At 47.2% G+C, this 10,991-nt stretch overlaps 5 protein-coding genes across 5 annotated transcripts; 1 reads left to right on the forward strand and 4 right to left on the reverse strand.

Annotated features, from left to right (window-relative positions):
- Positions 1–1,525: 1,525 nt before the first annotated feature.
- Positions 1,526–4,209, forward strand: FVEG_00168 (hypothetical protein; the record flags this gene model as incomplete). The annotated part of the gene is made up of 8 exons (XM_018886600.1): positions 1,526–1,578; positions 1,674–1,796; positions 1,844–2,331; positions 2,379–2,914; positions 2,962–3,235; positions 3,281–3,456; positions 3,502–3,685; positions 3,731–4,209. 8 exons carry the CDS (start codon positions 1,526–1,528, stop codon positions 4,207–4,209), a joined length of 2,313 nt encoding a protein of 770 aa, XP_018742183.1.
- Positions 4,210–4,327: 118 nt separating this feature from the next.
- FVEG_14598 (hypothetical protein) lies at positions 4,328–4,882 on the reverse strand (the record flags this gene model as incomplete). Its single annotated transcript, XM_018903531.1, has 2 exons — positions 4,328–4,653; positions 4,846–4,882. 2 exons carry the CDS (start codon positions 4,880–4,882, stop codon positions 4,328–4,330), a joined length of 363 nt encoding a protein of 120 aa, XP_018742182.1.
- Positions 4,883–4,949: 67 nt separating this feature from the next.
- Positions 4,950–5,339, reverse strand: FVEG_00167 (hypothetical protein; the record flags this gene model as incomplete). The annotated part of the gene is made up of 1 exon (XM_018886599.1): positions 4,950–5,339. The coding sequence occupies one exon, from the start codon at positions 5,337–5,339 to the stop codon at positions 4,950–4,952; it is 390 nt and encodes a 129-aa protein (XP_018742181.1).
- Positions 5,340–5,667: 328 nt separating this feature from the next.
- Positions 5,668–6,456, reverse strand: FVEG_00166 (hypothetical protein). Its single transcript, XM_018886598.1, has one exon. It carries the CDS (start codon positions 6,406–6,408, stop codon positions 5,833–5,835), a length of 576 nt encoding a protein of 191 aa, XP_018742180.1. The 5' UTR covers positions 6,409–6,456; the 3' UTR covers positions 5,668–5,832.
- A 677-nt stretch (positions 6,457–7,133) lies between these two features.
- On the reverse strand, positions 7,134–10,573 carry FVEG_00165 (hypothetical protein; the record flags this gene model as incomplete). The annotated part of the gene is made up of 2 exons (XM_018886597.1): positions 7,134–9,954; positions 10,146–10,573. The coding sequence occupies 2 exons, from the start codon at positions 10,571–10,573 to the stop codon at positions 7,134–7,136; spliced, it is 3,249 nt and encodes a 1,082-aa protein (XP_018742179.1).
- Positions 10,574–10,991: the final 418 nt, after the last annotated feature.

The raw sequence follows: 10,991 nt of genomic DNA on the forward strand, positions 1-10,991 counted from the left end.
AGTGACAACTGTTTGTGTTTGGATATGTAAGCTGTAGAATTCCTATTCCGGTGGCTCGGAGGCTGCTATCAGGGTGAAAGGCGATGATGCTGGATGAGTCCTATGTTCCTTGAGAACACAGACGCTCTTTTACCATAGCTAACTTTTATCCCAAGGCTTGGAAAATCACAACAATGTGCTGAACCACATGATCCTTTGTTCGGATGCCCAACCCGAGACTGAAGACGATTCTACCCCGCCGTGGAGATTAAGTCGCTTAACCTAACCCCCGGATTTTCTTCAGCGTTCCGTGCCGGCTGAAACTTCTTCATCTGGTTATGTTAACGATAGCTTCTGGAAGAGTTCGTGCACGGTTGGGGTACCTGCGGGTCTGGGTTTGCAGAGAAGGGGCCGGACCAAGTCGGATGTGCACCCGGTCTAGATTCACTGATATCCCTCACAATTGTCACTTTGAGAACATTACGTGCTATTCAAATGCTGTTGACAGCCTGAAGAACCATTGTCCAGCGAAGACATAGTTGAGCTGAAGATGGTGTCCTGGAGTGAACAACAAACGCAGCTCGGAACAAGATCCGGTGATGTATCGTCGGCTCCAACTTATCATGAGTTTGGTATCTTCATCACAAAATTAGGGCCTGGATTGCATAATCCAATAATAATTGGTTTAAAGCAAGTTACCGGCGATCTAATGTTTCCTCCTACAACCGTTATCATGCATACTACAAATCCAGATCAAACAATTGGCCAAAACCTCAATATCTCAAACCTACCGTTATCAAAACCAAACCCACTAGCACCGCTAAACATTTCCAAAAGAGCAATTATCTCACCCCCTCACCAATCGGAAAGCCCCAGATCCCGATCCCTGCAATCTCCCCTCGAATATCTCACACACAAATCATGATAAGTGAGTGAGATCGTCATGTATGACGCCGACCTCGCTTTAATGTGCGATATGAAGAATTATTTCCTCATTGGGACCTTTGATCCCGTGGCCAGACGCCCTTTGTTGGAGTGACCAATGGGATATAGTGCATATTGTGGGGATCGATAGTGTGTTGTTCATTGACGTTGCAAGGGGGAAAGGTTGGCTTATCTGCCACGGCATTCCAGTGGGCGAGGGCCGGTCACGTTTGGGATGGGGGATACTTGGGTGTCTAACTGCTGCATATACCGTTGGCCAAGAAAACAGCCCATGCTTTGGCAGAGCATCAAAAAGGCAATTTAGAACAAGTATAGGTGTAGTTGATGTTGCAATATCCCTTCTAGAATGTCTCAAATAGAAATATTAGCCCAATATCTCATCATGCATCATACCAAGTCCGGTAGTCCATCGAGTGTCGCCCCCGGTAACGGCCACGTCGAAGCCAATCACTTGATCGGCATTTGTGCGGGGGTGCTAGGGTCAGTGGCACTTCACACCCAAACCAAACTGCAGGGGAACCCAAGACACTGCAGCCAAAGGGAAAAAAAAAACTGTTTCCTTCTGGAGCTTCCAAAGAATCTTCGACGCAATCGTAAGATAATGGCATCAGGCGCGCAGAAGGAACCTCGCAAGACGAGAAGAACAGCTAATGCGTATGTCATGTACACCGCTTTGAGTTTGATCTATATGGGGCCCCTCTCTGTGAGGTGGCTGAGAATCTTTCTGGGCTGGGCTGACGACGTGATAGCTGTGTCGCGTGTAGACAGAGTAAGATCAAATGCTCTGGCGATGATCCGTGTCAGAATTGTCAGCGACGTTCTGTGCAGTGTCGCTTCACAGAGGGAGGTGCAAAGGTGATGGTATCAGAAAAGTTCGTCACCGGATATCCTTATCTCGCTCCTCACTGACGAACTCAAGATATCTCCAAGATCTTCAAAAGCGAGTAGAGCAGCAACAGCGCTCGCCGTCAAATAACATATTCGACAATGCAGGACAAATAGATACAGCATTTACATTTCGCTCACCTCCCACGGCCTCAGCACCACCTCCCTACCGCTCCTCAATGGACGCAGCATCCGTCCACTCTCAGAATTCTCACCCTTCATATTGTTCGCCACCAATATCATCATCTCAAATTGGAGGAGACAACTACTCTCCCGGGTTGAAGCGCACTAGCGATGCTGCTTTTGGAAACGATGTCAATGGTGAGTGCGGAGTTGATACCAGTCTTGCTTCTCCTGCGCTCACGGTAGGCTCCCAACAACAATCTGACCCGTCCGTTAAAGATGCAGCTACTTCGTCCTACTCGGAACAAACCGGCGAGTCGCCGTTGACTATATGGCCGAGTGCGTTCACGATACCGTCCAAGATTATCAAGAACACTCGCAAGAATAGGCGCACGTGGAGTGAGTGCAAGAACCGGTTTATGAGAGACATACTGACGATTTTATAGTATGGCTTGCGCCGTGGTCAACGTGGTCTTTCACCTTACGACTCATGCTCATGCTCGGCGATAAGCTCCAACCGGGCGGTCTAAATATACCGCCCCAACTAATCGGAGAAGACGTCTACAAGCTGTCCTGGCAACAACTAGGCAAAGCCGACGTCTCAGGCCTACCCTCCCTCGACTACGCAATCTATCTCTTCCACACCTTCAAATTCCACCTGGGCCAAACCTACCGCCTCTTCGACGAGGTAGAATTCGTGAACCAGATCCGCGATTTCTATTCTGATGCGCAGAACAAGGCAGAGGAGAACCGCCTCTGGTATGTCAAGTTTCTCTTGATTCTAGCCTTTGGAACAGCATTCCTCTCGTCCCAGCCTCTCCCATCCAAGGAACCCCCCGGTGCAAAGTTCTTTGTGCGTGCGATGGGCCTAATGCCGGATCACACGGCGCTCTGGAAGGATAGCTTATTTGCGATAGAGGTTTTGGCCATGGCTGGCTTGTATTTGTATTCGATTGACGAGAGGGAGTCTGCTCACGTATATGTAGGTACTTTTGAGGAGTTTGTGTTTCGTTACTGACGGTATCACAGCTTGGTCAGGCTATTCGAATTGCTCAGTTGGAGGGTCTGCATACGCAGTTACCTGATGATGAGCTCGGTAGTGAGACAGTGACATCTTGTCGTGACTTATGGTGGACGTTATACATCATGGATCGACACTTTTCGTCTTCTTTGGGACTTCCTATGTCTGTTCAAGATAGTGACATTTCTACACCAGTCAACCCACCGAATGTTGGGTCACAAGATGATAGCGCTCGCAGTCTTCAAGTGAACCTGTCTCATCTGCTTTCCGTGATATTAACCAGTAAGTTTTAGTCCCCGCATTTCACACCGTTTTCTAACCTTTTAGCACTCTATAAGCCAGAGAAAACACCACTAGACCAGTTCCTCGAGCAAACCAAGGCAATTCTTCACACACTTGCTCATCACGCTCAAGAGATTGAGAGAATCATATCTCTGAAATTCAAAAACTCGGTTGACACCATGCCTCGAGGCACAAAGTATATCACCCTTCTCTACCACCAAGTGAGTACCACGGTCCCTTCTCAAGTTCAACTCTAACATCCCCAGTGCGTCATCGTCGCCACAAGGCCACTCTTACTCTCAGTTCTCAAAGAACGTCTCGACATTCTCGGCCAACCAGGCGATGAAAACTCGGAAGCGTTTCTGGGCCAAACAGCAGCCGTCATCTCAACGGGTATCAAATCAGCCGTGAAAACACTTCAGATCCTCACCAGCGAGTACAGCCTGCTCGGTAGGCACCCCTAACCCCTTTTTAATCTCTACTAACACCTCACAGAGGTCTTTCTTCCTTACGACCTTGAATTCACCTTCGGTGCGGCACTACATCTAAATATGGCAACAGCCCTATTCCCAGGCGTAGCGGACGACCAAGGCTGCCGTCTCCTAATCCATCAGCTCCTCGACAACATGATCTCCCGCGGCAACCGCCTCGCGTCCGTTCGAAAGCAAGAGCTCGTATACCTCGAAGCCCAATGTCAAGAACTCGTCGCTCAAGTTCAACAACAGGGTCTTCAGACGCTATCACTCGCAGTAACAGACGAAGACTTGGCGAGAAAAGCTGACGAGGAGCAACAACGACTTCTTGCGCAGGAGACGCTGGGGATGGAAGTTCCGATGAATTGTGTACAGAACCACATGACGAGTGATATGGAGTTTCTCGATAATATTGGCATTTCATCGGAGGAGTTTTTGTCGATTGTGCATCAGATAGGGGATCCGGATATCATGCCTGAGAATATGTTGACTTTGGAGTAAGGGGAAAATTAGATAGGGGGTTTCTTAACAGATTCTCTTAAATAATTACATATTTAGTATTAAGCTCAAGCCGGAGTATTTAGTTAGGGTTAAAAAACAGACATTGCTATTTTCCTTACTAGTGCGGCGTCCGGGCCGTAACAATTATAGCTGTTGATTTGAGATTCCAGCCTTTCCCACCATATTTAATCCGAAGATGCTCGACCAAGATCTTATAGAAATCATCTTGATACTGCTCCTTCTGCTCCATGGTCCAATACGTGTTGATTATCCACTTAACCATCATTCCAAACGAAGCTAAAAAGCCCTTGGCATTGGCAACGGGATGGATGGAATCAACAGTTTCGACCTTGACATCAACAAAGCCGTGACCGACCAACTCCGCTTGAATGACTTCAGGTTTTACCCATTCCGGCTTGCTATGTAGAGCAACTGGCATCGGATCTGGAAACGATGTTTGGAAGGGGAGAGATTCGAGTGCTGATCGGAGATCCGGTACCCATCCGCCATCATGACCGTTATTGGCATGCGGCACACTGAACGCGAGGAGGCCACCAGGTCAAAGAATGCGAAGTGTATCTTATTTAGCAATAGTCAGATTACAGAGAAGATATGGGGTTGAACATGAAGACTTACCGCGCAGGACTGATGCCGGGTCAGGGATGATAGGCATGGCGAAATTGATGGTTACATGACTGAATGAATGCTTGGGAAGACCTGAGTCCTAGCTTCATTAGACTCTAAGCACCTGCACTCATTGATGAACTTATTTGGGCGTCCAGGACGGTGGCGTCGACGTTAATCCATTGGTCTCTTCGCGCGCGCTGCAGGAGAATATCAACGAACCGCGCATTTATATCGGCACATAAAATCCTGCTCTTTGATAGGATCGACGGCTGGATCACTTCCTGAAGAGAAGATGCGATCAGACCTGTGCCACACCCATGATCAAGAAGACTGAAGTTCATAGTGGTGGAATGATCTAGCCCTGCTTGTGCGATCAGCATGCGTGCCGGTTTTCCCATCATCTCGTCTGCCTGGCTGATCATGTGCTGCACCTCGGGATCTTCCAGAGACTGGGATCCTTCGTAACGCTTCTGAAGCTCGTCTTGGGCTCTGGCGTGGGCCATGTTGTCTTACTCTCGTCGAAGCTGATGAGGAAGATCTAGCGAGTTTTGTCACGGAACAAGCCACGGGATAAATCGTTCACAGAATATTTGGCTGATTGTTGGGGAAGATCGGGTGGAACAATTCCCGCAAATCTTCTCACGTAGGGAGGGTCTGGCGGTTTCCTAGCTATTATATGTCTCTTCGGACTCTTTTATCTCTTTGCTCGGATACTTTCTGGCTCTTTTCGGAAACAAACGTTTAATGGATTGGTGGGTGAGCAAGTTCTTAGTGATCTGCGTAAGCTGTGCATTACCCCTCGATCAGTAAAACTTGAAAACCAAACAGCCATTTTGCTTAAAACTAATATTACTAATAACAAGAGAATTTATGCTTAAGAATATTATATGTAAGTTTGAATTTACAGTCAAAATAATACGTATTTATAGAGGTTTGTCATCCTGGCCTGTATAATATGGTAATCCCTGGGTTTTCTAACAACCAGAAAGTCTTCATTCAAAGGCTGAAAGCCATCAAGGCAACAAGGCTAGCAACAGTGGCAGTCGAAAACATGAATCTGACTTCTCCAACTATCTTCACTCCAGAATTCTCTGCTGTGTCATTCTGGCACTGAATGGTCTCGTTGTTGATACCCTCGCAAGACTGTGGAGTTCCTCCCGCGTCTTTCAGATCAGCCATCACGGCATCCTTATCAATATCTACCTCGTAACCCTCGTCCTTGGGGCACTCGATCTCGGCAGCGACGGCATAGACACCCTGTTCGTACTCAGTGCAGTTGGAAGCGACGCAGGTAGTGACGTTGTCGTAGAAGGGCTGACTGATGCATAGGGGATGGTTCACAGGCTTGGGGAACTGATCGAAGTTGGCGTTGCAACAGGTCCTCGCACAGGTCGGCCAGGGGATGTCGGAGGGCGTGAAGTTAAATTGGCCGTGAGCCATTGAGTGGCCGCGGCCTGTACCACTGTCGTTGTCGTTGTGTTGGCCATTGTGGTCTTTGCCATCATGCCGAGGGACGATCTCTATACCAGATGAGAGAAGGGGCAGCAAAAGAACCGCCCACTTAGAGCCCATGGTGTACTTGGTTAAAGATAAGTGGAATATTGAGTGATGTTCCAATTGATAACGGTGAGAGCAACATCCAAGTGCCCTCTTGCATGGCTTTTGTCTTCGTATGTAACATGCTCAAAGGCGCTCATACAAGCGCGCCCAGCTTGGCAAGCAATTGTGGCTTTTTCTAGTTTCTTTTTTCGGAACAACACTTGTACTTCGTCTTTTAATTTCGGTAAGAACTGTTTTGCTTTAACTCTCAGGGAGTCATCATTTAAGTTCTTATCATATCAGCTTTATGCTGTAGCCATTGGTCAGTCATCGTGGTATCGATGTCTAAGTTGTGGGCTAGAAGTGTTATTTGCAGTTGAGATTTGTGGCTGTGAGCTTATTCCGGCAGAGAGAACCTAGTTTGCTTTAACTCAGAAAGAACGAGAGGCTTCAGGTGCCAGAGAAGGCTTTAGTTAGCCCTACAGATAATGATGAATCTCTGGAACATACTGGCAGTCTTCTAGTTTTTTCTTCATAGTTTATTGGTTGACAAATATGCTAGTACCATGCTTCTAAGACTTGGCTGAAACCTGAATCTAGCTTCTATGTTTCCACGATCCTACATCGTTATGATAAGGCTAAGACAGGGATTTATGATAGACAACTATGATAAGTACCTAGTCAAGTGACTTCGCATGGTTCGCTCATCCAGGACAAAACCAATAGCCATGTTCCACTGCGGAACAAAGTGAATAATTTTAAGGAAAATTTACATCCAACTCTCTGTATAGCCCTATACCCTCTTGTACCAGAATATCCATCTCTTTCTCAATAGACACCTCCTCAGGACAATCCGATGGAAAACTAGACGCTGAATGGGTAGACCTATCAATGGGATCATCCATGGAGTCCAGGGTGCCTATATGGGCTTTGATTGCTTCGCGGCTCTTTTCACGATTCCCAAGACTGTTTATGACGTCTAGGTATGGTTCCTGGTTGACAATACGATAACAGCGAGTCCGGGGGTCTTTTTTCCGATGGAGCACGATATTTCGAACACGTGCATAGGGTCTGGTGAAAGAAGCTGCAAGTCCGCGAATTCTATGATATGACTGAGTTGGGATGCTCTCTGAGTCGGTATTGGCCAGTAGCCGGTTTATGAGAAACTGTAGATCGACCTCCATGGCGACCCATGCACACTCTTGAAGTCGATAAGGCCGCAAGAAACCAACCTCTGATAAGAATACCATGACCCTTCTGTGTAAGTCTGGGCAGGTCTGTAGAAGAATCTCGGTCACGTTAAGAAAGTTCCTTCTCTCATAATAGGTTGTCGGGTTTAATGCACCACAAAGAAACGACTCGAAGGCTGTGGTGTGTTGGGCTGTAAACATTTCGCGCCCCGCAAACTCAAATGACAGCTTGGACCTTTTGGCAACATGTGCATCTCCTCCAAGTTCAATCATGCCTCGGATTATCCTGGCTGATGTTTTGGACATTATGGAGTATTGACTTGCAAGTGCCAGCTCGTGAAGGCTTTTGGTAGCGAGCTCCGGTGAGGGAGTCGGCATAAAAGAAGAAATAATGAAATCGTCGAAGCTGTCAAAATAAGCTGCTGCGACACATGGAAAAGATAGTTGAGGTTTCCACATCCCAATGCGATAATCCAGAGCACCATCTTCATAAAGGTCTTTCATAGTTCCAATTATTGCCAATATGGCATGTGTATTCGCTCCCTTTGTTTTCAGTTGATTACAGTCAGAAATAGCGTGTTGAGAAATGGACACAATTTCCAGCTCGCGGTAGTACGTGTTGGCCAGATTGAGCCGGCATTTGAGCAGTTTTAGATGTTCGTCCACCAATGTTGGCTCAATTGACCTGTGATTCAAAATCGATTGACCATGTTCTGTATCAACCAGGAAATCGTGACCTGTGCGGTGAATGAACCGGACTGGTCGCATAAGTGGATTCAGCGCATCAGGAAAATCGACTTTACTGGCATAGGGCTGACCAACTTGTAGCATACCAGCGCATCGGATTTGGATATCTATTTCTGTAGCAGCACAAAGGGTATCCAGCTCGGACAGTTTCATCTCATTTGCTTTAGGTGGGAAGATTAACCCGTCTTCGGCTTTTACTGCCAGTGATAGTTGGACTAAATTGGGCTCATGCATGCGGTGGATATATTCGTCTTCTTTCGTCCTTAGGGTTATATCCCAACCATCGGCTATGGCGAAGCGGAAGTAACGAGATGCGGTCTGTCGGTAAACTCGATTGTCCCCATTCAGCCTCTCCCACATTTTCTGATAAAGAGACTCAAGCTCTTCCGGGAGTTCGTCAAGTCTTTTAGAAAGGGTTTCATGATCATCGCCGTTCATAATTCCATGCATGACACTTTTCGTAGCAAGATAAAGCCAGAGGAAGACCCCTTGTGCTTTTCTTAAAAGTTTCTTTTTGAATTGCTTCAGTGGCAAGTCAGCGGACTGTTCTTTTCGCAATTTCTCGAATTCTTTCTGTAAAAAGACGGCCATCTCGGGCTTGGTAAGGTCGTCCAGTCGCAGGTTCTTCACTTGCATGTTTTCAAGCCGTTTGACTAACTCTGTCTCGGGTCTGCTTGATACACAGACCTTTACTCCCTGACATCTCGTAAGTCTTTGAACGACTCCAAGGAGTTTCTGATATCCGTCCTTGTCTGATATCTCGTCAAGACCATCGACAAAAATGCAGGTTGGGCGAGCCGAAGAACCCAACAGATACCGGAGGATTTTCTCCGCTTCTTGAGATGACCACTCCTTGTAAAAGTCTTTCGATTCGGAAAACTTGAATTCCCCCAATACTTGATCGATGGCATCGTCGTCTTCCAATAGAAGGTTGTAAAGCAAGGAACATAACAGACCTCTGATGCTGTTCTGAGGTTCACTTCCGATCTTCCAGAAGAAATGCGAAAGAACTCTAGTATTTGGGTGCCAAGAGCCAAGTAAACGCTTTGTGTTGTTATTGTTGATGACGAACTTGATTAACGTGCTTTTGCCAGATCCTGGCTTTCCTCGGATCCAGAACAATTTATCATCTGACTGCAGCCAAGTACTGAAACATTCCCATATGTGATCAATTTCGTCAATTTTGTCGCTCTCGTCAGTCCAGTCACTCTCTTCAGACCCCTCTTCCGACATTTCATTCTCGCTGTCGTTCTCGCTGTCATTGTCGAATGCTTGCTCGTGCCCTTTCCAGGCTCTGTATCCGGGGTCGTTGCGACAAACACGTTCATATGAAGCAAAGACTCTTTCGAAACAAGCATCCGATGATGGCAGCACGGCGTTATATCTTTCTCTGATTTCTTCCGGCTTGAGGCTTTTCAAGAGTCTTTGACGCTGGTTGTCCGAAATATTCTTGATGCCCAAAGCCTTGAACTCGGAGGTAACGTGAGTGTTGATGGCATCCCGTGTGGCTTGGGCTTCGATGGAAACCAGTTGCTCTACCCTGGTATAACCTTCGGCAATCTTGAGAATGAGGTTCTTGACATCAACCTCCAGACTTCGGAATCCTTGGGACTGTTGTTGTGCTATGGCAGTGTCCTGGTCGCTATACACATTAAGCTGTTAGCAGACGTTTGATTGGAAGAACATTCTAGGGCAGAGAAAGCTTAGGAGTTAGGGTCCCGGTCCCAAATGATATAAAGGCTCAGATAGCTTAGCATAAGTTCAGGATGCCATTTTCCGATTCTATTTTGTCTAATGTTTTCTTACCCCCCACGGACAGTGAAAGAATCTTACCATATCTTCAATAGCAGCTCTGTTTCCATCAGTTCCTTGCATTTCTCGAGCGATTCTTTCAACTGATTGAGCTTGGTCTTATGGCTTTCCGCGCGGAGAGCAGAATAGACAGCCTTGAACATTTTGCCCTTTTGGTATCGCTTGGTAAGGGTTTGAGCCTCTTTCCTCAGCTCTGTGGCTGCATCGATGCACTCCTGTGAGACTTTCGATAGTTTGTCGCCGACCTGGGTTCCCTGAGCCACTTGCTTGCCACGAGCCTGAACGGAACGGGCCGCCTCCATCATCTTGGTCGAGTACTCCTCAAGCTCGTTCTCGGGCGTAGGTACGCCATCATAAATCTTAAAGCTCAGGGAGACGAGGCTCCCGGCAAACGAGATCAACTGGATAACAGCGCTGGCAGCGCCAAGGGCCTCTAAGCCGGTGGCCATGCCGACGGGCTACGTTGTCGGGGTGAGATATCCTCTTGCTCCCTGAGGCAGATGGAAAAGTCGGGTGTTGAAGGAGGGATGAAGCGTGAGCAATTAGGCATAAATTGGGCGACATCCATCTGCCTCGAAGTCTGACTGCATTTGCGAGGCCGAGTTGCATTGTTGTCCAATCAAGTGTGTCGTTTCAAGCCCAGTTCACCTTGCAGAATGCCTTGACATCCAGTGGTTTTATCCCACGGAAAAGCCTGACTGGAGCTTCTCACTGAGTGGGAAATAAATTTGTTCCTTTTCTGGAGTTTTTGTAATTTCGTCATATATGTAACAGAAAATGCCAGTTTCTTTTTCGGCATCAAATGTTCTATGCGACTTGCTCGAGGGTCTGACACTTGCAGCATGATCTGACCAAAAGTCGACAATC

Source organism: Fusarium verticillioides, chromosome 1 (assembly GCF_000149555.1).
Source record: "Fusarium verticillioides 7600 chromosome 1, whole genome shotgun sequence".
Lineage (NCBI taxonomy): Eukaryota > Fungi > Ascomycota > Sordariomycetes > Hypocreales > Nectriaceae > Fusarium > Fusarium verticillioides.